The sequence below is a fragment of the Cyrtonyx montezumae genome, unplaced genomic scaffold, assembly GCF_038088225.1.
Source record: "Cyrtonyx montezumae isolate F1298 unplaced genomic scaffold, pur_monq_1.0 scaffold_20, whole genome shotgun sequence".
Classification (NCBI taxonomy): domain Eukaryota; kingdom Metazoa; phylum Chordata; class Aves; order Galliformes; family Odontophoridae; genus Cyrtonyx; species Cyrtonyx montezumae.
In genome coordinates, this window is record NW_027071937.1 from 9813780 (window position 1) to 9841433 (window position 27654).

At 42.2% G+C, this 27654-nt stretch overlaps 1 protein-coding gene across 3 annotated transcripts; it reads left to right on the forward strand.

The window, feature by feature from the left end:
- The first annotated feature begins 1882 nt into the window (after positions 1–1882).
- On the forward strand, positions 1883–25858 carry MAN1B1 (mannosidase alpha class 1B member 1). 3 transcript variants are annotated; one of them, XM_065737721.1, is made up of 13 exons: positions 1883–2124; positions 3290–3398; positions 4021–4157; positions 4953–5113; positions 6256–6365; positions 8295–8480; positions 16087–16235; positions 16840–17028; positions 17986–18176; positions 19369–19489; positions 22031–22228; positions 22529–22660; positions 23585–25858. In XM_065737721.1, the coding sequence occupies exons 1-13, from the start codon at positions 1990–1992 to the stop codon at positions 23786–23788; spliced, it is 2022 nt and encodes a 673-aa protein (XP_065593793.1). In that variant the 5' UTR covers positions 1883–1989; the 3' UTR covers positions 23789–25858. The 3 variants fall into 3 exon arrangements, with proteins under 3 accessions (XP_065593793.1, XP_065593794.1, XP_065593795.1); XM_065737722.1 differs by having other exon boundaries at positions 4956–5113; XM_065737723.1 differs by lacking the exon at positions 22031–22228.
- Positions 25859–27654: the final 1796 nt, after the last annotated feature.

Consider the following 27654-nt stretch of genomic DNA (forward strand, 5'->3'; position numbering starts at 1 on the left):
TCATTATTATTGCTTGTCAATTCAGGCCCAGGTTGTTCTAAATGGCACTGTGCTATAAAGAAAGAATATTCTGTACTTTCTAAAATGCTTTTTGAAACTGAATTACAGTTCTTATTCTGTATGTTTTAATCGTATGAACCCTGAACTGCTGATATGTTTTTAGAGACTGTTTTTCAGAAGTGGAATTAGGATGCTGAATACCTTGTGTGTTAGGCTGCCCAGAAAGGTTATGGAATCTCCTTCTCTAGAGATGTTCAAGACCCGCCTGGATGCCTATCTCTGCAACCTGGGCTGGGGAGCTGCTTTGGCAGCTTAATTTCTTAAGCTTAATTTCTTATGCTGGGGGACAGAGTATAATAGAATAGCTTGGATTGGAAGGAACTTAAAAGATCATCTAGTTCCAATCCACCTGCCATGGGCAGGGTTGCCAACCACTAGATCAAGCACCGGCTCAGGCTGCCCAGAGCCCATCCATGATCACCAATCTAACCACTAATGACAACCAATCTTTATCCACCAAATAGCCCAAACTTCAAATCCATCTCTCTCCATTTAGAAATAATGATGTGGCATGGGACCATTGCAAAAAGCTTGCAGATCTAAGTAGATGGTATCAGTTGTCCTCCCTTTGTTCACCAATACCATCACTCCATTATATGAGGCTACCAGATGGGTAGCACACAGTCTGACCTTAGTGAAGCTGTGCTGGCTGTCTCAGATCACCTGCTCATTCCTCACATGCTCTAACACGTTTTCTAGGAAGATCTGTAGTTCCTCAAGTCCTTCTTCCTCCCTTTCTTATAAATGGGAGTGGTATTTCCCTTTTTCCAATCCCAAGGGACTTCTGACAGCCATGACTTTTCTAATATGATGGAGAGTGGCTCAGTAATCATAACAGCCAGCTTCCTTAAGATCCCTGTATGCATGTTAAACACATTCAGCCTCATGAGTCCATCTCGGACTTACAGAGCAGGGGAGTTGGCTTCCACCTAGAGGTTCAGGGATGTGAGGTCCATGGATGTGACAGACACAAGAAGCCTGGCAGCCACTGAATACCGAGCTACAAGAGCTTGATGAATACCTCAGCCTTCTCCATGTCTGTTCAGTATTGCTGTGCCCTTAGGCACCATTGAAGAGCTGACAGTTCTGTTCCTTTAACTGTAGACAGCTTCCCAACTAACTTAATTCAATAATGCCTTAAACAGCCTGAAGTCAGGACCCTGACTTCATTTTTTGCCAGGTCCATCCTCCTCAAAATCACAAAGTTGACCAGAGCATGTTCACTACAGCCCAGAGCACCTCCAACCTTAACTTCCTTAATGCGCTCCTCCATGTTGCTGAGCTCCATCTCCACAGACACTTTCCTTCTGCTTGGTTTGTCTAGTACCTGCACCAGGAAGCTCTCAAACACACTCCAGGGGTCTTTCAGTTTGCCATGCTGCTTTCCAGCAGATATCCGGGTGGTTAAAATCCCCCATCAAGACAAGTGCCTGCAGACACTGCATTTCCTGCAGCTGAAGCAAGGTCTCTGCCACAGGCTGCCCTACTCAGGCGGCCTTTGGTAGACCTGGCCGACAGCTGGCCTGTATTGCTCCAGTCCCTGATTTTCATTCAGAGGCTCTCAGCCCGGGTCGTGCCAGTTTCTGAGAGGTAGTTCTCCGCAATCTATCAGTTTCTTAACGTAAAGGCCTGCCGGCCCTGCCCAGCACTGCCTTCCTCCCGGACCCTACACCACCCCCCACCTTTCGCTCAGGCCCCGCCCGCCGTCGCTATGGCGCGTGCGACTGTTGCTGGGGGCGCCGTGTAGCACCGGAAGTGCTGCGGGTTTAGAGCGGCACCCGGAAGTGCTGCGGGTTTAGAGCGACACCCGGAAACGAGCGGTCAGTCGTCGCTCGGTGCGCGGAGGCTGCGGGGTAATGGCGGAGGGCGCGCGTGGCGGCGGGCGGTTGGGCAAGGGGTGGGCGGGCTGCGGCCTCTGAGGCTGCAGCCATGTATGCTGCTACCGCCGCCGCCGCCTCGCCGCCCAGGCGGGACTTCATCTCCGTCACCCTCAGCCCGGAGGAGGCGGTGTGCGCCGGCGGCTACAACAACAGCAAGGCCTGGAGGCGGCGCTCCTGCTGGCGGGTGAGGGCGGCCGGGCGCGGGGCGGGACTGCGCTGACGGGGTGAAGGGGCGCGTTCCGAGCGTCTTTTTGCAGTAGGGATGTGACGTTTTTGTGGAGCTGGAGGCGGCGGAGCGGGAGAGGCGTTCTGCGGGGTGCGTGCGGCAGGGCTGCGGTGCTGCCAGTGGGGGGGGTTGGCGACCTGCGTGGCGGCATAGTCCGCCTTGGCACGTTTGTGGCCTCTAGAACTTAATAACAGAGAACTGTAGAAAGAGCGGTGAGGTACAGAGAGGTTCGTAGGAAGCTGCGGGATGTTGCCAAGCCTGGCTTTAACGCTAAAGCTCCCTTTCTCTAATTACTCGGGAAGGTAGTAGCTGGAAGCAAATTCTTGCTTTGGTGCGTTTTGTTTCTATTATTAGAAAAGCAACAAAATGGTAACTTTGACCGCTTTCTCTGTGGATTGGAGTTCTTCAGTTTGACTTCTCTGTTAGATTGATGTGGCGTTTGGTTTATGACTTCTAGTGATTTGGTGCAAGTACTTCATTTTTCGTTCTCTTTTTGTCTTGTTTATTATACTGTTGGTCACTTTATTTTGTGTGGATCAGTGACTTTTTTTCTGTTGACAGACTGGTCTGTATGGCAGTTCTACAAATGTGTTCTTGAGATGCAGTGTACCATACTTTTCCTGGGCAGTAGCTGGTGTGAAGCTTACTTAAAACCTTTCTTCTTTGCTACAGTTATTTTTTTTAGTTTTCCTGCCACATTCTCCCTGTTTTGCATGTCAGTAGTAGCTCTCAGCCAGAAGGGAAGAGTCCTGTGGCATGTTTTCAAGTTGACTTCTGGGCAGATGCACAGGTCAGCCAGCCAGGGCTGTGCTGAAAGGCTGCATGCTGCAGGTGATGTTCTCTGACAGTCTCAGCGTATGGCATTCTCCAGGGCTCTTGTAGCATGTGGCTCTCATATTTCACCAAGCCTTCTGTGCCATAGGGCAACTTGTTATATTTCTGTCTTTGTTGTATCTCTGTCATCAGAGGAAATAAGCAACGGACTTCTTCTCAGTTGGAAACAGAGGGTAAAATTAAACTTAGTTTTGCATTTGTTGCTTTGAATGAACAGATAGGGATTTAGTTTTGGTGGAGTGGGCTCTTAATGTCCTGCTGAATCTTCCTCTTATTTTCTCTCTGGAAGAAATGGAAGCAGCTGTCTCGACTACAGAGGAGCATAATTCTCGTCCTGATTGCCTTCTTGACGGTCTGTGGAGTCATTTCATATACAACCGTGGGGGAGCCTTGGAAAAGTACGTGTTTCTGTGTGGTTCTGAAGTACTTGAATGTGGTGCTACACTTAAGAGATTTTGGTAGTGCTTCTAAATAGTTTTAATTATTTCTGTCAGTGTCTGATTATATTCATTTCAGTACACTTGTGATGTTTCAGTGGGTATGCTTAATCAGAAGTATTTTTCATACCTCTTTGTTGTCTTAACTGGGGAATATTTTGTTTGAGTTGATTAAGGGTTGAAGACCGTTAATGTTCTTTTCATTTTTATGTATTGGTATCAGTTACTTAAACCTTAAGCAGTAAGATACAATGTCTCTTTTGGTTTTGATTTTCTATAAGATTTGAAGTTCCGAGGTTTTCTACAGTATGAAGGCACATTTACCTTTGATTTAGTCCTCCTGCCTGTATTGAGAAGCAAGGATAACAGGAATTAGAAAGCACATGCCTATCACCAGCCTCGTTTGTCGCCAGGAGTTTGTTAATACTTAGTGATGCTTTGTATCTAAGCATTGTAAAGTTGGTGTTTGATAAACAGAAACGCTTTTTGGAGGTGTGTCTCTTGTGGGAATGCGGACTGTTAGAAATTTCTAGCTGGAGCTGAAGTTGTTGATTAGCTTTGCTGAGCAGTTTTGTGTGTCTAGGTTTAACAAACAAATCATCAGATGAGCTCAAAATAGAACCAGATACCCCTGGATTAAAGTTGGCAAATCCAGCTGTCCTACCAGCGCCGCAGAAGGCAGATGCCAATGCTGGAGACTACCCAGAGCTTTCACCTCAGGTATGAAGAGAAGAAATGGGATTTATAGACCTGCTGAAGTGTTTGTGGAAGACGCAGGTAGTTGTGGAAATAAGTGTTAAAACTTGCAATAAAGACCAGCTGTGGGCACAGTGTTGTCATCTTGGGAGTGGCTCTGGGCATAGTCTGTGTCCTGGCTTAAACTGTTTGATTTAAGTGTTCTGTTTACGTTTTCATAATCAGTGATATATGTCAGAGTGCTAGGACTTTGGGTCATGCTGACCTCTCACTTGAGGCTTCACCTACCTGCTTTAATAAATTTGTTTGCACCTAGAGTACTCTGGATGTCAGTCTCACAGTCGTGAGGTGCCTAAATGGTGTAGTGGCAGACTGACATGCAGGGTGCTGTCAGAATTGTGCTGAGTTAGCGCAACTCTTCCAGTAACTTGAAAAACAGCAGTGAACAGAGTGGGTGTTCAGTAGGTTTTGAAGGGCTGCATTTGTAGGCAGTGTGACAAGAAGGAAATAAGAATTGGCTGTCTGGATTAGCAAAGTAGAGGACTGCTGGTTGCTGCACATATGCTTGTGTTGCTCTTTGTGTATTTTCCTCATGTATTTTTAAATGAAGAAACAAACCAGAGCTAACACCACCACCAACACAAAGCTGTTGCAGTATATCTTCCATTCAAGGCAGATTTTGCATGCTAGAATTCTGCATATTCTGCATATCAGAATTAGTGCTTTTGACTTATGGTTTGAATTATACCATCGGTGTGAAGTGCTGAGCACGTGCTTTTTCTTTTTTTTTTTCTTTTTTTTTTTCTTTTTTCTCCTCAGAAGAAGCCAAAATGGCCACATGGTTGGCGTAATCCTTCCAATCTTCAGATCAAGCCCCCATGGAGGGATGTGAGGCTGCAAATCCAACATGATGTCAGCAGGGCTGTAGAAGAGCCAGTCCAGGCTAATAAACAAGAGAAAACAGAGAAATCTGTTATCAGGTAGAAGGGTTTCCAGCAAGTTACAGCTTTCTTTCTCAATTTTGTTTATCTATTTATTTATTAACTCCCCCACTCCATCAACTGTATTTCTTTCCTTCTGTATATTTGTTAAGTTTAGGGAACAACTTTTTATATTGATAGTTTCATTTATTTAATTTGGGTAAATATGAAGCTGTTCTGGTTCTACTTTTCAGACTGTAGAACTGCAGAAGATTGGAGTCCTTCTAGACCATCTGCATTTCTAATGCATTTAGACACTGTTAATGCGTGGGAGAATTTTCAGTGTGTGTACATTTCTTCTATTTGTTTTATGGTTGTTGTATTATTATATTTATACTGTTACATTCTATTTTTTTTTCCTGGGGTGGGCATGGAGTATTATACTAGTGTCACAGTGTTGGTTAGGGATATCATGCCAGTAAACAAAGCTGAGCGTAAGTGGACCTGGTGGAAGCTGTGGATGTATATGTAGCTGTTTATATGTAACTGTGTTGATATTGGTAAAAGGTTATTCCCTAAGATACTGCTGAAATCTTTTGGTTTGGGAATAATTGAAAAGAAATATTTAAGTTGGACATAGAAAAGGCTGCCAGTAGTTCAGCAGATGCTTTTAATTAAAATTTGGGAACAGTGGGCTAGGGTGGTACAACTCCTTTCTGTGCATGGCCCCGTCCATTGGGCCTTAGTATTCACCCCCTTAGTATTAAAAGTGATTACTGTGGGTGGATAGTCCCTTGTGTTTATTCATGAGTTTTACTTACGATTCTCATTTCTGTGGCACTAATTGTCAATGGCTGCTCTGATCATTTCAGAATTGGGTAGGTAACAAAATACTTGAATGCAGCAATTTCAAATATCTTAGTGCTTTTTAAAAGTTCTGTATTAAATTCTCTTGTTAAGATCTTCATGGAATTCCAGCAGCCTGTTGTAAGACACTTTTCTTAATCCAGTAAAAATTCTCTGGTGCAGGTGACTTTTTCTTTTAGTGGAACAGTTATCTAGTGACAGTGTGGTTGTTTTGACCCTTGACACAAAATCCAACTCCTGTTTTATTGTAGTGAAAAACGGGAAGTAAGTCTCATTCATTTGCATGACTTAGCGTGAGTGAATGAAATACTGATGTCAGTCTCTTGCATTTGCAGTTGGAGAGGAGCAGTGATTGAACCTGACCAAAGCAGTGAACCTCCATCTAGTAAATTAAAGGAATCAGAAAAACCTTCATCTGTGGAAGGTGAAAGCCAGAAGGATCCAGGTAAATAGAGCACCCTTGTTTCTGTTTAATTTTACTGTTGAAATCCAGTTCCTCCTCTTGCATTTTTGTAGTCTTTTTTGTTTGTTTTTGTTTTAAATAAAGTAAATAGAATTCTAGCAGGATATGTGCATAGGAATGAAAACTGTGGAAAAGGTGACGTTTACCAAACTTTTCAGTGACCTTATTTCGCCATGACACTGTTCATGCTAGTTAGTTTTCAGAATTTTGATTGAGTTGCAAGTCTTGGTTTTCAGTGTTGAATAAAAATTATTCTGATGCACATGTAAAACTTGTGTTTTGGCACCTGTTTGATGCCACAGCAGGAAACAGTTAGCTGTGCCTATAGTGAACAGATTGTGTGAGTAGGTTGCAGAGTTGTATATGTGCTATTCACTGCAGTTCACTGCTACCTCTGCCTTCTTGTAAACAGCCTATTTCTGGACACTTTGTCTTTTAGGTGCATAGCATGTTCTCCATACATTATTAGGACAATAACTACAAAGGGGCTTATTTAATTACGTGTGAACTTGCGTGCTTTTTTCCCCCCAAACTGTGCATTTTTGTTGCACAACTGTTTCCTCTGAAAGTCTGAAGCAAGGTTTTGGTAAGCAAGAGAGGCTTCTGATTCTGCACTTGTTTTTTTCCTTGCCATGAGATGATCTTATTGCATTGAGAGCACTGTGGGGGTGTCTCTGGTTTCATCCCTTATCTTCTGAATCTTGGGTGCTTCTCTCTTCCTCAATCTCAGTGCATACAACAGAAGAATGGACCGAAATATTTGAACTGCATGTTTTTCTGCTTTGGTTATGTAGAGTACACATTCTGATTTTCTTGCCTAGCTTTTTGCTTTCCTTAAACTGTTGCAATAGTATTGAAAACAAATTTTGGTGCCAAATCTTTGTAATTTTTCCTATGGGAAGAGCCAGGAAAGATGTTTGGAAGAAAGATGGCTTGAAAGGCACAATGTCTTTTTTTTCGTCAGTGTTTCCTTTTGTTCTGCAAATCCAGGGGAAGTGACTTCCTCCCTGAATGAAGTTCAACTATATTTTTAAGACTCACCAGGAAGCTGTAGAAGTTGTTTGTGTAGTTACTGTCCTTGTGAAGAAAAGAACCTGTTCTGCTTATTCAGTTTGTGTAAGGAAATTCCGATATGATAAATATAGTATAGCACAATGAGATGTATTTGGTGTGAGCTAACATGATACTAATGGAGTTAGTTACATTGCTTGAAGTTTACCACTCTAGAATTCTGTTCATAACTTTTTGAAGTTTCAGCTTATAAGTTTGAGAATTTAGTTGTTTAATATGTACCATAGGTTCAATTTTTGTGGTTAATTGCAAGCTAAGACTTAAGTTGGACTGTGGAAAAAGATGTGGATTTGCCAAAAATAGAAAATACCAATTTTCTTCCCCCCTTATTTTAAATGAAAAGCTCTAGGGAACTAGAGGAACTAGAACTTTTTTTTTAGAACTGACTTTAAAATTTACCAGATAGAAATGAGTTAGATAGGGAGAGTGAAAACAAAGTACGTATAGTAAATGACTTGAGGTGAGGACTTCACTGGTAGGCATACAATGCAGCAGCTGAATTACAGTTGAAGTCCTAATTTTGGCGTTTCCTTTTTTTTCACATTTTTGAGCTTTATCAATTCTCATCTCACATCTGTACATGTTATATTTTAACACTGCATTTGGAGAAATGATGTTGAGTGTGTGTTCTCTGTGCTTCCTTCACTTGCTGACTAGAGATAGTACTGAGTAGTTATCCCATATGTTGTGCTGAAAAGAATAATGAGTTTTTTTTTTTACTGTACAGTTCAGACTTTTAGGATAAAGTTTATTTGGGTATGATTAAGCAAAGTGGTGTTTGATATTGCTGTACCATTCCCCTGCAGAAGTCTTGAGCAAGATGCTGTTTTCCTTTTGCAGTGCCCATAAATGAACGTCAGATGACTGTGATAGAAGCATTCCGCCACGCATGGAAAGGGTACAAGGATTTTGCCTGGGGCCATGACGAACTGAAACCTTTGTCCAAGTCTTACAGTGAGTGGTTTGGACTTGGGCTTACCTTAATTGATGCCTTGGATACTATGTGGATTTTAGGCCTGAAAGAAGGTAATTTCTTTTTGCTTCTGTTCCTTAATTTCTTTATTCAAGGCAGTGTATAGTTAAGGTTCTGTGAGGGGAAGGTTTCTTACATGTGGCTGATAGGCTTAGTTTTCCTGTGAATTTTATATGTATAAAATTTTACACATAATGTATAATTTATACATGTTGTTTATACACACACACACACACACACACATATGAAAACGCCACAGCCCTGTATGAACAGACACTATTGCTCTTGGGTTAGTTTTTTAGGCCAGAAAGAGTTTTAAACTGTTACATATAATTGTGGATGTATGTGCTAGAAACTGAGGAATTGATGGATAGGCCACTTGGATTTATTTCTGTACTGAAATACTGGTGCTATCTTGGTGCTATCTTGGTGCTATTGTGCACCCATCAGCCTTAGATAGTCTGCCAGAGATCATCTAGCTGGTGTTAGATATGTAGTATCAGTATTTTGTGTCAGGATTGAAGGAGATTATGTAAGGTGTGAGTGGATTGAGGAGGAGGAATAATCAGTGCCCCTTTTCTGAATTGCATGTTCTTTCTTTATTCTGTAAGTGATGCTGCTTTTAGAAGTGTTTCAAACATTTTAAGCCAAAATGTTGCGGAAAACATGCTTACTCAACATTTAAGTCTTTTGTTTAGTTCTGTTTTTTTTTTTTTCTTTAAAATAATATTCGAAAATGTATGGAACTGTATCTATTTAATCTTGGTAGATAGCCCCCTTCATAAACTTAGGTAAATCACACCAATCTTACGTCAAGATGGGTAAAGCAGAGCTGCTAGTGAGGGCTTGACAGTGTAATTGTACATTGCTCTGTCCTTTCTCCCTTGGAAGTTTGTATAAAATACTGAATCAAACAGGAACTTGATCATATCTGCAGCTGTATATTGAGCAGATTGTCTTGAAGTTTCATCAGGTTGTCAGCATGCTGCTTTTTTCATTAAAAATTAATTGGGAATTATACCAAGCTTTTAAATAAGTAGCTACTTAAATGTGTTGAAAATGGGTTCTTGTTGAAGTTTACTCTGTTTTACAGCAGTTCTTTTGCTTAGGGGAAACCTCATTATTCTATACAGCTTTGGGAAGGAGGCTGTGGCAAGGTGGGGTCAGCCTCTGCTCCTGAGTAACAGTGATAAAATGGGAGGGAATGGCCTCAAGCAGTGCCAGGGGAGGTTCAGGTTGGGTATTTGGAAACATTTTTCCTGGGAAGGAATAGTCAGTTATTGGCACAGGCTGCCCAGGGTGGTATTGGAATCACCATCCCTGGAGGTGTTGAAGAACCATGGTGATGTGGTACTGAGGGACATGATTAATGAGCAGTATTGGTGGGGATGGTTTTACAGTTGGAGTAGATGATCTTAGTGTTTTGTTTTTTTTTTTTCCCAACCTTAACAGCTCTGTAATTCTGAGCTGATGGTAGTCAAACTTGACCCAGCATGTGCTCTTTGCTTTAGTTTTCCAACTAAATTGTGATCACTGTAGACAAATACCTTACTGCCTGTATGGGAACTGCTGAATCACGGCCTGAACCACTGATTGGCAACCTGAGGTGAGCACCGAGTCAGCCATGGGGGCACAGGTGAAGGTGATATACCTGTGTGAGTGGAAGGGGTGGAGCCTGGTTCCACCTCTCCCAAACCCCATTTAAGGGCTGACCACCACCAGGGAAGGATCTCTTCTTGGAGATCCCTCCCACGTGGAGTCCCCTGCGAGCCTTGTCATCATAAAGGTGAGCCATCTTCTCTTTGTATTATCTGTATACTGTTTATATAGAACTACTTAAAATATACCATCCTCTATACTATCCCCTTGTGGAGTACCATCATTGGGAGTTATTTACCTTACACTTGGCGAGCCAGGCAGCTCTAGCAATACTAAATCCATAATGTCCTTCATTTGGAATATGTTTAAATGGGCCAAGGGGGAGAACGTTACCCCCCTAGAACAGACAATCCCTGGTCTAATTCCAGGATTCATGGGGTCACCCTACTATGGGTTGGCGTCCATTATTGAGAAATAGGGACCCATGCGGGTTCCAGGGACTGCCTCTCCCTCCCCGTCTTATTTGACCGACTACTTTCTAGGATTAGATAAAGACATACTTGTTACCAAGGAGCAGCGGTTAGCCGCCTCCGCAGTAGCCTGGCCATTAGTAATGGCCATACTCAAGTTAGATACTGCAAATGTTAATATGGAGACTGAAAATCAGTTATTACGAGACCGTATTGAGAAACTGGAGCAACAGCTGGGTACATTAACAACCAAAAAGCCTGGCCTAAATGTCTCCACGAGACAAATATGGAATATATCGATAGAAGACACCCAAAAATCAGAGGAAGAAGACTCTGATATGACAGGGAAAGAGATCTCTAAGGCAGATCTCGAAACTCCATCTATGATGGACCCATTCGAGATTCGGCCTATCATAACTCAAAAAACAAAAAAGGTACAGGATAGACCAGCAGGGGTGCCTCCTGACCAATGGCCCCCTGCAGAAACCTGCCTCCATGTAACTGCTCGTCCGTATACAGCTAATGAGTTGATGGACCTAGTACAACGATTCCATCAGAAACCAAGGGAAAGCATACCATCATGGCTCCTAAGGTTATGGGATGCAGGAGCTGAAAGTGTTTTAGTAAATGGAACGGAAATGTCAAAATTAGCATCTATAACGATAAACCCAGCCTTAAGACAAAGATTATATGCAGCCATCCACTATAATGAGGAAAACCATTCTATTGTAGATTGGTTGATGGCTGCATGCCGCTTAACATGGCCCAACAAAACCGATATCCCTCTTAATACTGGTTTGTGGTCCTCTATGGAGGACCTCCAGACCTACATCAGAGAACTAGGTATGAGGGAGGCTCTGTATGCAGACACTTTTGAAAGCCCCGATACGGAAAAATTTACAGCGGGCATGAGAGATCTGATACTACAGCAGGCCCCCTCCCACCTATATGGGATGTTGGTTTCCATATTAAATCCGTTGGTGGCATCAGAAGCCATCGTACAGCAGGCAGCCCAGTTAGTGGCAGATTTAGGGGAGACGGAGCGCATAAGAACCAGGTGCAATGTTCGTATAGTGGAAGACGCTGAGGCCTTCCCTATTAGAACTAAAAAGCCTGCTCCACGGATGCCCCGATCAGGCCCCGTACGGGTATCCCGGAGGACTATGTTTAATGATCTCATACGGGCTGGGGTTGCATTTACCAAAATTGATGGGCAACCCAACCATGTTTTGTTGCAGCTGTGGAAACAGCTTAGAAATGATCAGAAATTTCAGAGTGCTCCCAGAAAATCGGGAGTACGAATTATAGAAAAAACACTGACAACAACCTGGAATTTGGCTGACTTTATAATACCGAACAGAAGAAAAAAACATCCGCAGGTGTCACGGGCTACAGTGCCTGAGCCACTTGTGGCAAAAGACTTAGATCTGGCAAAATTCATGGATTAATGGAAAACTCTGGTCCCCATAGGGCCTCCAGATGTGACCGGAGGCCCTATGTAGAACTAACAATATTCTGGTCCAGGACAAATGTGCAGAAGGTGATGGCTCTAGTGGATACTGGCGCAGAAACATCAATTATATATGGAGACCCAACAAAATTTAAGGGTAATAGAGTGATGATTGGTGGGTTTGGGGGACAGACTATTCCAGTCACCCAGACGTGGTTGAAATTGGGGGTTGGGCGTCTCCTGCCCCGGGAGTATAAGGTGTCGATTGCCCCAATTCCAGAATATATCTTGGGCATAGACATTCTATGGGGTCTGGCTCTCCAGACAACTGTGGGAGAGTTCAGACTACGGCAGAGGTACATTAGTATCCGGGCAATACGGACAATATTGAGGGGCCATGCGAAACATGAGCCCATTTGTCTGCCAGAACCACGCCGGATTACTAATGTAAGACAGTACAGACTCCCGGGTGGGCAAGAAGAAATATCAAAGACAGTGCAGGAATTAGAGAAAGTAGGTATTATAAGGCCTGCACACAGCCCATATAATTCCCCCATATGGCCAGTACGGAAGTCGGATGGAACATGGAGAATGACGGTGGATTATAGGGAACTAAATAAGGTCACGCCGCCCATCCATGCAGCCGTACCCAATATTGCCTCCTTAATGGACACTCTTAGTAGGGAAATCAAAATCTACCATTGTGTCCTGGATTTAGCGAATGCGTTTTTTAGCATACCTATTGCTAAAGAATCACAAGATCCATTTGCATTTACGTGGGGAGGCAGGCAGTGGACCTTTCAGGTCTTGCCACAGGGGTATGTGCACTCACCAACGTACTGTCATAATTTGGTGGCACGTGACCTGGCTGATTGGAGGAAACCAAACAATGTGAACCTATACCACTATATTGATGACCTCCTGTTAACATCCGACTCACTGGAAGCAGTAGGGGAGGCAGCAGATTCATTAACTGCCTACCTAAGTGAAAGAGGATGGGCTATCAATCCTCAAAAAGTGCAAGGTCCAGGACTGTCCGTAAAATTTCTAGGGGTAGTCTGGTCAGGAAAGACCAAAGTATTACCTGATGCCGTCATAGATAAGGTTCAGGCATTTCCAGTCCTTACAACACCAAAGCAGCTGCAGGAATTCCTGGGTATATTGGGATATTGGCGTTCCTTTATACCTCATTTGGCGCAGCTGCTGAGACCTTTATATAGACTTACCAAATAGACTTACCAAAAAGGGCCAATTATGGGATTGGGGGAGAACAGAACAGGATGCTTTCCAACAGGCGAAACAGGCGGTTAAACAAGCCCAGGCACTGGGTATATTTGATCCTACCCTCCCAGCTGAGCTAGATGTTCACGTAACTCAAGATGGCTTTGGCTGGGGCCTGTGGCAACGTCAGAGTTCTGTTCGGACCCCCATTGGATTTTGGTCTCAGGTGTGGCATGGAGCAGAGGAAAGATATAGTATGATTGAAAAACAGTTATTGGCTGCCTATTCCGCATTACAAGCGGTAGAGCCAATAACCCAAACGGCCGAAGTTATAGTCAAGACTACATTGCCAATCCAGGGGTGCGTAAGAGATCTGACCCACCTTCCTAAGACGGGGGTGGCCCAGGCGCAGACGGTGGCACGATGGGTCGCCTATCTCAGTCAGAGGAGTAGTCTGTCTTCCTCACCATTGAAAGAAGAGCTTCAGAAGATTCTTGGCCCAGTAACGTATCATAGTGATGCACCAAAACAAACTTCGGTTGCTCCACCACAGAAGAGTGCCGTCCAGGAAGGAAAATATCCTATTCCTGAAGATGCCTGGTACACGGATGGGTCCAGCAAGGGCAACCCAAGTAAGTGGTGAGCAGTAGCATACCATCCTGCCACAGACACAATCTGGTTCGAAGAGGGGGATGGTCAAAGCAGCCAGTGGGCAGAGCTGCGGGCGGTGTGGATGGTTATCACCAAAGAACCTGGTGATGGTATCCTGAATATTTGCACAGAGAGTTGGGCTGTGTATCGGGGGCTCACTCTTTGGATCACACAGTGGGCCACCCAGGATTGGACTATCCACTCCCGACCGATCTGGGGCAAAGATATGTGGTTAGACATATGGAATGCAGTCAAACACAGAACTGTGTGTGTCTACCATGTTTCTGGTCATCAACCCCTACAGCCACCCGGAAATGATGAAGCCGACACTCTGGCCCCAGTTAGATGGGTTGAGAACTCGCCATCTGAGAATATCGCTTACTGGCTACATCAAAAGCTGCGGCATGCTGGGCAGAAGACCATGTGGGCAGCCACTAAAGCGTGGGGACTGCCCGTACAACTATCGGACATCGCTCAAGCATGCCGAGACTGTGACGCCTGCTCTAAGATAAGACCGAGGTCGTTGCCTGAAACTACAGCCCATCTTGCTAGAGGACACAATCCTCTACAGAGGTGGCAGGTTGATTATATTGGGCCCCTCCCTCGGTCTGAGGGGGCGAGATATGCCCTAACCTGTGTCGACACCGCGAGTGGGCTAATGCAGGCCTATCCAGTACCAAAAGTCAACCAGGCATACACTATCAAGGCACTCACAAGGCTGATGGCTGCCTACGGGACACCGCAAGTCATCGAGAGCGACCAAGGAAGTCATTTCACGGGTGCAGTGATACAACGCTGGGCAGAAGAAAATAATATTGAGTGGCGATTCCACCTGCCATATAATCCAACGGGGGCAGGCCTTATCGAACGTTACAATGGTATTCTCAAGGCTGCCCTGAAGACAGACTCTCAGTCCCTGCAGGGGTGGACAAAGAGACTCCATGAGACCCTGCGGGACCTGAATGAAAGACCTAGAGATTGCAGACCCAGTGCTTTGAAAATGTTACAAACAACATGGGCCTCCCCACTTAGGATCCAAATTACAGGCACCGATAATGAAGTGAAACCTCAGATTGGCCGTGAGAACAATCTTCTGCTCCCTGCCCCTGAGGACCTAAAACCAGGTACCAATAAAATAAAATGGCCCTGGAAGGTGCAGGTATGACCACGATGGTGCGGCCTACTTGCACCTTGGGGGAGAATATTGGAGGTGGGGGGTTCGGTAGCCCCTCCGGTAATAGGTACATGGCCTATTGAAATAATGGTTAACACTCCAGTCTTCATTGCTAAGGGGACCCCTATCATGTCTCTGTGGCAGATCAGGACACCCCCTTTGGTGCCTGATATAATCGTACAGCCACAGACATCGGGTCAAAGGGTTTGGTACAGGCGGCCAGGGCGTGCCCCTGTACAAGCTGAAGTGTTAACCCAAGACAGGAATACGGTTTGTATCTTATCCTGGAGAGCGGATCTTCCCCTCTTGGTACCTCTAAAACACTTGTATTACTCCCCATAAGTCTATGAGTCGCCAGAAGGAACCAAAACAATACTGCAGTGTTCCAGAGTTGTTATAAGACCATGTGAAGCATCTGGTGATGGTCTAACAGGGACTGATGACATATAAGATGGACCTGCACTGTGTGATTACATGCTTCCAGTAGATACCACCGAGCACTGGCCCGAAGAAGAGTCCGACGGATGCGCCAATCATCACTCATCTCGGATTACATCAACATGCGTTGCGATGGGCAATTATGTAAGCGTCGCGATGTATTGGGTCTCTGTATCAAGGGGAACTCACTTTATGGTTGCTTGATCAGTGGTTCATGTCGTGAAAGGGTGGAGTGTATGGGAACTGCTGAATCACGGCCTGAACCACTGATTGGCAACCTGAGGTGAGCACCGAGTCAGCCATGGGGGCACAGGTGAAGGTGATATACCTGTGTGAGTGGAAGGGGTGGAGCCTGGTTCCATCTCTCCCAAACCCCATTTAAGGGCTGACCACCACCAGGGAAGGATCTCTTCTTGGAGATCCCTCCCACGTGGAGTCCCCTGCGAGCCTTGTCATCATAAAGGTGAGCCATCTTCTCTTTGTATTATCTGTATACTGTTTATATAGAACTACTTAAAATATACCATCCTCTATACTATCCCCTTGTGGCGTACCATCATTGGGAGTTATTTACCTTACACTGCCAAATGTATATATATATGCTAATGTCCCTAGCACTAGAGGTTCATAACTGTACTGTATTTTACACTTTACAGAGTTTGAAGAGGCAAGAAAATGGATAGCAAATGATTTAGCCTTTGATAAAAATGTGGATGTGAACCTGTTTGAGAGCACTATTCGTATCCTGGGTGGCTTGCTGAGCACCTACCATCTTTCTGGAGATAGCCTCTTCCTGGAAAAAGCTGTGAGTAATTAGTCCTGGAAGTTAAATTGGATCAGTTTATCATAGTGGAAAATGGCAGGGGATGGTTCACCAGGAAGTTAAGTGTTGCCTTTTTGCAACTGTTTCGTATTTAGAATGGTGGGAGGGGCATTTACCATTAATTTTTCAAGCCTGCACTTGTTTGCCTTCTGGATTAAGTTATAGCTCTGCTGTTTTTTACTAGATACTATTTCAGATGTTCCTTGTAGATTCTTCTGTTGATGAAGAGCTGACTGTTATAAGGAATTTTATGAAACAAAATGTTAAATAAATGGCTTGAAAAGAGTATTGGTTCATTTTTGTCACCTTTTCAGTGCATCTTAACGGCACCAGCCACCCCCTTAAATTAAACACGGTCAATGATTTCAGCATTAAGTCATGTTGTGTAGAGACTGCAGGCTTGGTTGAAACATATGATACTAGGAATAAGGTAGAAACTCTGGCTGTTCTTCCAAATTAATTCTTGTCTTTCTCTCGCAACTTAAAGCTAGGCTACTATTATCCTCATCTGGTTGTAGAAAGAAAACCTAAAAGTTTGTGTTTGTTTACTTTTCTTTTTTATCCTGTACTCTTGTGTTTTCTTCAGAAAGATATTGGGAACAGGCTTATGCCAGCATTCAAGACGCCTTCCAAAGTTCCATATTCTGATGTCAACATTGGCCGGGGCACTGCACATCCGCCTCGCTGGACATCTGACAGCACTGTGGCAGAGGTGACCAGTATTCAGCTGGAGTTCAGAGAACTCTCTCGTCTTACTGGGGATGACAAGTACCAGGTATGGAAGAACCAGTTGATTTTACTCCTTTTTCTTATTTTTTCTTTGTACTTACCACCACCAGCACTTGTAGTCACTCTGATGTTAAATGAATTGTTAAAACTGTAGGTGAAGAAAAGAAAATTTCAGTCATTCCAATTAATTTCTTAAATACCAAAAGGTAATGGTGGAGATAATTATTTTTCTTCTTCGGGAATAGCTTTTTATTTTTAAAAAAACAAGACAACCATCTCCTCCTGTGTGTCCTTTCACTCTTAGTATTGATATTTCTGTTTGACACTGTTATCAGATTTGAAAACAAATTATGCTAAATGTGGGCTGCGAAGCTGACCCTTGCTTAATATTTTTAGTATTCTGCGTGTGATTTCTTCATTGCATTATGTAAATTCTAAGAAAAAAATCTTGTTGTTGCCCTTTAAAGGATTAAAATAATTTTACATTAGATTCTGAGTTATGGTATAAGAAGAATTTATTTAAAAACAAAAATAATTCCATAGAAAAGAATAATTTCCACAGTTGTTTTTTGGTAATGTTATTCTGTTGTTTTTAAGTTGTATTCAGAGCTCGTGTTTTGAAGACTGCAGTTAATGAAATAAGCTTTAGGGATAATATGGGTCGTGCAATTATTTTTGCTGGACTTTGAAAATATGTATGAGTCAGATCATAGACTCACACTGAAGTACTGGTGTTTGAGTGGGCTTTCTGCACCCAAGGATACGTTTGAGCTTTGAATTTGGGAACGAAAGAGTTTTAATTACTTCAGAGTACTTACACATACCCAGAACATCAGGCTTTGATAATTAGAACGTTTGAAATACTCTGTTTATTACATCCCATGAGCTGAGCTTATTTGAAGATGAATAACTAAAGATTTGTTATTGTCTGGAAGCTACAATCCACAGTTTTTCATGTCATTTGTAGGCATGTAATTTATGTTTATACTGTTCTTTCTTTTAGAAAGCTGTTGATGAGGTGATGAAACATGTTCACAACCTTTCAGGGAAAAATGATGGACTGGTGCCTATGTTCATAAACACCAACAGTGGGCAGTTCACTCACTTAGGTGTCTACACTCTTGGAGCCAGAGCTGACAGCTACTATGAGTATTTGCTCAAGCAGTGGATTCAGGGTGGGAAAACAGAAAATGAGTAAGTTCTATCTACGTCTCCTACTGATATAAAAATTATACAGTCTGTACATGTTTCTGTTGTAGTTGAATAATGGAAGAAATATAACGTTTATGTAACAGTCAACTTGAAGTAGCTCACTTTTTAAAAAACAGGTGTGTGATGACCTGTAGTAAGTTGAGGTTAAAACAGTTGGAGAATTGGACTTGCTCTCAAAATGCCTCCTCCTTAGAAATCATCACATCAGATGTAATGAACATTATGGACAGGAGAAATGATTCAAGTCTTTGCGCTTAAATATGAAGCATAAACAAGCTGCCTTTCTAAATGGTACTGCCTTTCATCAGCTGTCCAACCATTCTCTGGGTTTGTTAGGGAAGTTTGGTCTGTTACATCTAACTTTTTAGGAAGTTTGACATTTGTTTAAGCATTACCTTAGATCTTTAAGTTCCTCTTACCTGCCCTGGCTAAGTGGAGAAGAATGTGTATTAGAAGTAGAGGAATTAGAGATGTTTGAAGGCTTCTTCCAAAACAAGGAGAGAAAAAAATCAAGCAGTTTTTTGTCCTTATAAGCTAATTGAGTTGGATGTGTTTCATGTCAGTGAGTTCACTGCATCCAGTGAGGCACTGGGAAGCAGATTTATCTATCTCTATGTAATTTGCATCATGGCATTTTACAGGCCATGCCTTCCTGTAAACTGAGAACCATTGTCTTTTAGGCCATGATGGTATTCTGTGAGCCACAAAATGGAATTAGTCAAAATGATTTTCTCATATAAAAATATTTAAAACAATGGAAAATACCATTAAATAATGTGAAAGAGTGATTCATAATTAGTAGTCAAACACTGGGTAAGATTGATTGAAGTCATTGCTTAGGAGATGTTCAGCAATTAACTGGATAACCTTCCAAGCAACCTGATTAAAATCCTGCCTGCTTCGGAGCAGGAGGTTGCACTGCAGGTATCCAAGGCATTGTTAACCAGATGGGATTTTCTGTGATTACAGTACTCCTAAGCATTTCTGAATTAAAATCTAGTTTTCCGTTTGGAAACAGAGTTGGAGTAATGCTTACTTTGTTACTTAGGAGTTACTTGAAAAAGAAGCCCAACATAGCTATGTGGTAGCTGTAGCTAATAAATCTACATCATCAGCTATGATTAAAAGTGTTCTGTATGTATGTGAACCAATTGGGAATGGTTTTAATTCACAGATTGTTGGAGGACTATGTGAGAGCCATAGAAGGTGTGAAAAAGCATCTTCTTCAGAGATCACAACCGAAGAAGCTTACCTTTGTAGGAGAGCTTGCTCATGGCCATTTCAGTGCCAAGATGGTAAGAGTAGATCTGCATGTAAAAACAAAAGCAAATGAGCAAAAATGCCACCACAGAAAGAAAATCAACCTACACAAGTGCAAAGCTGTGGTGCTCTCACATGCAGCTTTTCAGACAAAATGTGACCTGTAGCAATCGCTTTCTGAGCAAAGATGTTTCCTTTGGCTTTGTGAGCCATTACTGGAAGATGACTAGCAACAACTTTTACAGTTTACATGTTGCTGAGGTGTAAAGAACACTGCCATGACAGTGGGAGAATTGCTGCAGCTCCACCAGGCTCATGCTGGCTTGTTTTCAAAGGCTGCAGTCTGTATGGATGTATGTAGCAATGTATGAGGATAATGGTCACCTGGGGGCCTTCTCTTTGACTTATATTTACCTTTCTTAGTTACTCTAGTAACTGCGTTTACATTCATGTGAAAGTTAACATTTTGGTGTTGATTTGAATTCTACCCAACCCACCCTCCTTTGTCATAAAATCCCGGTGTCTGAAACAGCTGAGACAGTGTCTCAGTTTTGTACACTACTTGCTCTCCATAATTTAGAAATATAAAAATTTAAAAATATACCTGACTTTTCAGATTTACCTTGAAAACAAGCAGTTGACCTCTCTTGCTCTAAAAAATGAAAAAAATTAGAATTTTGGAGTGTTCTCTGTTCTCTCCGTTCATTATGCTTCTTTCTTTTTCTGCATGTGGGTTAGTAGTTGAAGCAGTATGCCATTTACTATTGGGAAAATTTATTCAGCTTATATCCTGCTCTTAATCTGTATAGTCATGCTCTTTAAAATGTGTTTTTTAAATCTTTCTGTTAAAGATCTTATGCAAGTACAAATAGTGTGTGTGTTTGGCTTTTTTGTTTTGTTTTATAAGATGAGGGGTGCATTATTGATGTATCTGTAGCCTTGTGTGCACTTCTTCAATCCCTTTAGGGAGCTTTGAGGAATTCTTTGTCTTGTTTTGTTTCTTGATACAGTGTTCAGCTCTGTTTTTGCAGCATGATGTCAGTCTCCCATGTTTATGCCTAACCTCAAGCAATTCCCATGGAATTGGACAAAGTGTTTGACAGTTCATACCTATGCTGCTTGAGCATCAGGGCATGTGTACTGTGTTTGAGTGGTAAACTGGAGCATTCATTCTGAAGGTTAAGAATCATTTGAAATTCTGTATGCGACAGTAACGTTTAATTCTTATATTTATAATATCAGTGGAGATAATACCTCTGGAGAGAGGACAGTCAGTCTTCTAGTGCAGATTGAAATCTGCTGGAGCACACTCCTGGGCATTTTACACGAAGCTGTTTTCCAACATGTTCAATTGACCTGGCCAGTTGGGAAGACTTCATTGCTTACAAATGTAAGCATCTCTTGTGGTGTTAGCATTTATTTTGTCCTTGGAAGACATTGTTTGCTGTACCTTGCAAAAGCTGAGAAATTAATGTCTCTGTGGTTCTTTCACTGCTCACATTTTGTGCTGGGGGAGTAACCAAGAGGACTCTGCACACTCACCCCCAGGTGCCTCTTGTCCGTGACACACCAGAGCCAGACGTGTATAGTTTGCAGTCTGGCACTCAGCTAGCAGTGCAGTGTGCAGAGGTAGGAGTGGGAGTGGGAGCTGGCTCCTTCCTGTGCTAGAAGCATGGTGCTCTTATGGCTGTGTTGCATCATAAATAGCAGAATTGCAAGAAAGGGACATGCCTTCAGGCAGAAATATGTTTAAAATCTTGACTGTGTTTTCCACTTGTATCAGTGCATGGAATGTAAATTGTTATGTCTCTGCAAGTGTTGTCTGTCTTGCAGTAATACTGTGGTGATTATGTCAGGCTCAGGTCTTGCTTCTGAGCTCTCCCCATTCCTCAAGGCTTTTTCTTGCGGCTGTCTCTTCTTGCTCTGTGGTCTCATCTCAGTTTTTGTTCAAAGGTGACTCACTGACACTCAAGGAGCTCATTTCTTAGGTTTATTTTAAATATTATTATTTTAAAAATACATTTTAAAACATTTAAATAATTGCTAAAATATTATTTAAATATTTCAAACAATGGTATTTTTAAGGAATATAATCTTCCTTATTGTGTTGTTGAACACTGGTTTATTAGCCATTATTTTTGTGAAGATACTCAGACTTTGAGATCCACTAGGATGTCTCCTAAGTGCTGCCTCAAGCGATTCTCTTTTTTTCTCATGCTGACTTTATAGCAATGTTTGTGTGCCATTTTAAGTTCGTATTTAAGTTCCCTTATTTAGTTCTTTATAGAGAACCCTTAAAGTGACCACTGCCTCTCCCTTCCCCCTACCTACCACCTTTCTTTCAGATAGCTGAGATAAAACATGTGGACTTGTACGTTTTTCAGATTTGAGATAGTACTGTAATAATGCTTTCTGTTCTGTGTTGCGTTACAGCAGATTGTTAACATTTACCCTCAAGATCTTGGTACCTGAAATGTCAGGGGGGAAAAGGTCATAATTCCAATAGTGTAATGTTAACCCTACTTCACTTGATTTATATGCCTTTTTTTCCTACTAAGAGTTGTCTTGTCTTACAGGATCACTTGGTTTGTTTTCTGCCTGGGACTTTGGCTCTAGGAGCACACAACGGGTTGACTGCAGATCATATGAAGCTGGCTGAAGCCCTGATAGAAACATGTTACCAGATGTATGCTCAAGTAGAGACAGGCCTGAGTCCAGAGATCGTGCATTTCAATCTCCATGCACAAAAGGGCCACAGAGATGTAGAAATCAAGGTGAACAGCCAAATGTCATCAGCTGTAGTTTGGTGACCCTTCTTATTTCTGTTCTGCTGCTGGATATCCTAGCAGACATTGGTTATGTACTTTGTAAAACAGCTTGTTCTGTTGCTGTACTGCTTTGCATTTGTACCCTAGTCCTTGTTTTTAATTACCTCAGCAGAGTATTTAGCTTCTAAATTATGTGTAGAAAACTCTTGGGGTGGATGGGGATGGGAGTTGCTATTTTTCTCTCTGTATGTGCTTTTGGAGGAACTACTGGTCTGAATTCTTGGCTTTCTGATTTTTCTCACACAGCCTGCAGATAGGCACAATTTACTGCGACCAGAAACTGTGGAAAGCCTTTTTTATATGTACAGATTCACTGGAAATAAGAAATACCAAGACTGGGGCTGGGAAATCTTGCAGAACTTCAATAAATACACACGGGTAAGGTCAGCTCATAATGCTGTCATTCTTACAGGACTGTATTCACTTGCTCTCTAACAAGAACTTCTGAAAGCTAGCTTCTCTAGCTTCTTCTCTGGAGATATTCAAGACCCGCCTGGACGCCTACCTGTGTGACCTGGTGTAGGGAACCTGCTTTGGCAGGGGGGTTGGACTTGATGATCTCTTGAGGTCCCTTTCAACCCCTATGATTCTAGGATTCTGTCTCCCAAAAGCCCTCAAATATCCATGGGAAGTCTTGTAAGAACAAAACAAAGTCAGTTCATGCAGTGTCTTACAGTCAGAGATGCACACAATGGTTACAAGTTATTTCAGTGATTGTACTATTACATTGATTAAAAAGTAAAAGCAAGAATCTCTGTGCAAACTACCAAAACATTTGTCTTCTTGGAAGCTGTTTGAATCTGTGCTATGATCCTTGCTTGCCAGATACAAACTGTCGTGGGAAGTGCATTAATGCCTTAATAGAGGTTTTTTGTGTATTTATTCTAATGAGAGTGCTGTGGAGAGTCCACTTTGATGTGCTGAGAAAGTGTAGTGCCAGTGGTGATAAAGTATCTTCTTAAGAGGCCACAGATAAGTATGGTGCTCTGACCAACTGTAATTGCACATTATTTCCTTTACCTTTGTCCTTCCACAAACTTCAGTGGTGTGGTTTTGCTGCATATCTTTAAATGGAGCATAATTTGACATTTTACCTTATTTTATTCTGGTGATATGTTCAGTGGTTTGATTTGAATTGCACAGAATTTTTCTAACTGATTTTTATGTGGAAATGAAAAACAAGAACTAATTCTGCTGACTAGCACTTGTTTTTCTCCAAGAGCATCTGCATGATAAAAGGTTAAAATAAATTATTTTTGATAATAGAAATATACAAAATGCTTTTTTTTTTTTTTTTTGCAGGTTCCTACAGGTGGTTATACTTCTATTAACAATGTTCAGAACCCCAGTAACCCAGAGCCACGAGATAAGATGGAGAGCTTCTTTCTTGGGGAAACGCTGAAATACATGTTTCTACTGTTTTCAGATGACATAGACTTAATTAATCTTGACAAATATGTCTTTAACACGGAAGCTCATCCACTCCCCATTTGGGTGCCAGCATAGGCTGGATCTTAGCAGTCCTTCCAGTGGTGGCATTTTAATCTTCAAGTCACTTTACTTTTCAGGGTGTGAGGAGAGATGCTGTATGACACCTTTTCTGGCTTAAACAAAACCTTTGAGAAAGCGTCTCTCATTTGGAGATGTCACGTCAGTCTTAAATCTAATCCCTGTGCTTTGGATCTGGGATGGAAAAACTGTGCAATACTGAGCTGTTTTTTCCTGGTATTGATGGTGTGGTTCAGAGAATAATCATAGTGTGACCATGATACTTACAGGGCTCTGGTGAACCAGGACTCCTTTTGTCAGTCTTACTAAACACTAATTAAATACCAGGAATGCAGAAAGTTGTCTTAAAGCACAGGAGTGTCTAGAGAGAAGGAATAAGCCAACAGGTTTCTGGTTTATTCACACTGTACTTGAAACATCTGGTTTTGGCACCACTTTTTCTTAAGAGCTTATGGTGTTTCAGATGGTAAGTGAAATAAACAGTGAATGCAGTGTTGTCCCAGGTAGAAGTAAAGCTGTCAGTGTTGTTACTGACAGTCGGATCTCATTCCAAACAGCCAAGCTATGCTGTGTCCTGTTAGAAGGAGGGAGTGGCAGCAAAGTGTCTGTTGTACGGTGTCTTAGTTTTTATTGAGCACTTTGAACAACCTGTTCAAGCGGTGGTTGAGATGAATGGTGGGAGAGAATTTGCTGCTGGTTTGGCTGAAAGTGATATATAATTTTGTAGACATATTGCAGTTTTGTAACTTATCTGCAGGAATGCAGGAGACTGTGAAAAAAGTGACTACACATGCATTTTATCTATTAATTGCATCAGTTAGACTCAGGTATTCTGACTGAAAGCTGCTTTGTGAGGTTGGGCACTGGGAACGCTTGTGAGCACATTAGATGTGATTTCATGTCAGCCTCCTCCCATCCCTTCCTGTTGATGTCTCATGTTGTGTTTGACTCAGCAGGCTTAGAACTGTATAGCAAAATTCATGTTGTTCATTGGTTTTTGGACTGTAGAGAAGTTGTCAAGTTTTTTTAGTAGGAATACTTTGAGTAGAAGTATTTCATGAGGATCATTAAAAGTAGACAGTCTACATGTGTTATGACAATTTCTGGTCCCAATAGAATTACTGAGATCTATTCAGTTTGAAAAGAAAGCAGAGCTAGGCTTGCTTTTTAAAGAATCGTATGGAAGCCTTCAGACCTTCCATTTCTACGTGTGCAGAGAGGTTTTAAACCATCAATTTGGAAATCAGCATTCTTCTGTTTCAGCTTTCTGTAGCTTTCTACCTTTCGATTTTGTAACTGTATGGATGGTCTTATATTCACAGATCTCAGAAATATGCTTTTTTTTTTTAAGAGGTTGTTCTTGCCAAAATGTCCTTTTTTTCCTCTCTAATTAATTAATGGGAGCAGTGGGAAGTATGCGGGTGTGTGGGGGTGGGATACAGCCCCCTCAATCTAGGGCTGCCAAACAGAACTAATCTAATCTGACTCTAGTGGTTAATTTCCAGCAGTTTGGGTATATGTATGTTTTACAGCCTTTGTAACCTTTGATTTGTAAAGTAAAATACTGCTTTGTTCTGTGCTGGCCAGTTCTGTGTACTGGATTCAGCACTTACCCATTGGACCACTCTTGAAGTCCTTTAAGGAACATTAATCATTCCATGTAGTGATGACGGCTTCTGGAAATGCAGAAATAGTACAAGTTACACAAATGCACATTTTTTTTCTGTCAGCAGATGGACACTGAGATTTCCTGGACAGGACAAGCCTGTGCAGAAGGTTCATGTTCCTCCTACTTTAAGGACAGTGAGGAGCTGTGGAAGTAGGTGTTGCTTGGCCTCATATTTTTTGATGGAGCTAGCAGCGATCCCTTAATTGTGGGTTTTGCAGTGAAAGATAAAAATTCCAGAACTGGTGTTTCACCTATGGGACAAACCCGTGGAGGGAATGAATATCATTCTCACAGTGTGGAATGAATCTAAGAACTTGCTCAATAAGTTGTTGGAGTCTTGTACTAATCTTAGTGTGTAGTTAATTCTACAAATAATTTTCTTTTGTCTCGTGTGAGGGTAATGCAGACTGAGCGCAAGGAAGAAGACTGAACGTGCGCTTTCCCAGATGCACTTCTTGTCTTGTAGCTGAGCTTGCTGATCTGGCTGATTTCAACTCTACTAATTCTTCCTGGGAAACAGTTGTCTTTGCTAAGCGTCTTTACCATGCACATCCCTTAAATACGAAGTTAAGATTGCTCAGCTCTGTGTAGTGTAGAAAGCAAATGTTTGTTTGACTTCTCTGTCACCTATGAAATTGCACAAACCTAAATAATCTGATTAGAGCTCATCTGCTTCTTCTGTTCTTTTGCAAAGGTCATTTAAATTCTTTATTTTTACTTCCTTATCATGATGTGTCAGATCAGAAAATGAACTTTGTCCATCTTACTTTTCCTATACACTTCTCCCTCCTGCTCTCCCCAAGGCCTAACAGAAACTTTGCATACTGTTACATTCTTATATTTTTTCCACACGGTGTGGGGGTTGTACTCTTGTGCTTCTTTGAACCAAAGCCTTTGGGGTCTGCAATCCATTTTGGTGTTTTGACATTGTGGTGTGCTTCTGGTGGTCAGATTGAATGTTGGGGAAAAGTTATTACTTCAAGACAGAATTGTCTCCTTTTGCACAAAGAGCTGCTTTGGTTTCTCTCCAAGAGCTTGAGTGCCTTGTCTAATTAAAATAAAGCAAAAAAAGCCCAGCCCTTCCCAGTTGTACTGTTCATTTATGCTGTCACTGAGAAATAGATAAGGTAAAAAGAGCCATAGAGATCCTCAGGTGTAGGGCTGGAAGCATCTTGCTTGGGATTTAACCTGTTTGCTCAAAGAAGATTCAGTACATGGATGTGGGCACATTTAGCATCTAATCTGTTCAACCTTCTTGAGAATGGAGCTTTCTATACCATGCATGGAAACTGGTAGTTCAGCAAAGGCCATGATGTCGGCTTACCGGGACCTTCCATGTTTCACGTGACTTTCTGATGGCAAGATTCTCAGTTTTATATGCCAAGATCATACACAGTGCTATTCGTACTTCCAAATACAAGCAGTCAGCTTTCTTTCCTATTCCTTAGCATGGTGTTGCAGAGATAAGGGATACATAAAGGGTTTCTAGCAGCTGCCTTGTTTGAACGATTTGTGGCAATTCTGCTCTTGAAGACTCTTAAAATTATTTATATAGCACTTGGGCTTTATCCCTCACACTGTGGATTCCTCTGGGGCAAGTACTGTCTGCAGAAAGAAACCGAGGGATTCGTGTAGTGTGTTGTAAGAATTAAAGAACTTTAATCCCTCTGGGAGGTCAGAAGACATCTTGGGAACTTGTTAATGGAAAGGCACAAAGCAAGCAACTGTCCAGAGGTACTAAATTGCAGATTCCTATACAAAAGACTGATACTGAACGTGGCTGCTTTAACGCATTGCTGGCTTGGCTTAGAGTGTTTGCTTGCTGGGAGCTGTGCTAAGGCAGGGACAAAGGCAGTATAAGCAAGATGCAATCCTCTCTGCAGACACCTGCTGCTATATTGCCTTTATGTGGTGCTCAATCCTGAACAATTGCTAGTGTACAGCAGATCTAACCGTTGAAGTCAGGGTCTGTGCACAAGTAGGGGGAACAGCAGACTCCAGCTCAGTGTGGCTGGAGGTGGCAGCACTATATGAGCCATAGTTTCAGCAAGACAACATGAAGCCTGACTTCAGTGCCAAAGGCATGCTGACAGATCTTAGCGGAGGTACAGCACATACGGGGGGAAAAAGTGTCTTACTGAAGATGTAGTACAGTCTTAAAGCTTCTCTCTTTGGGGCTGGAACTTGCCCAATC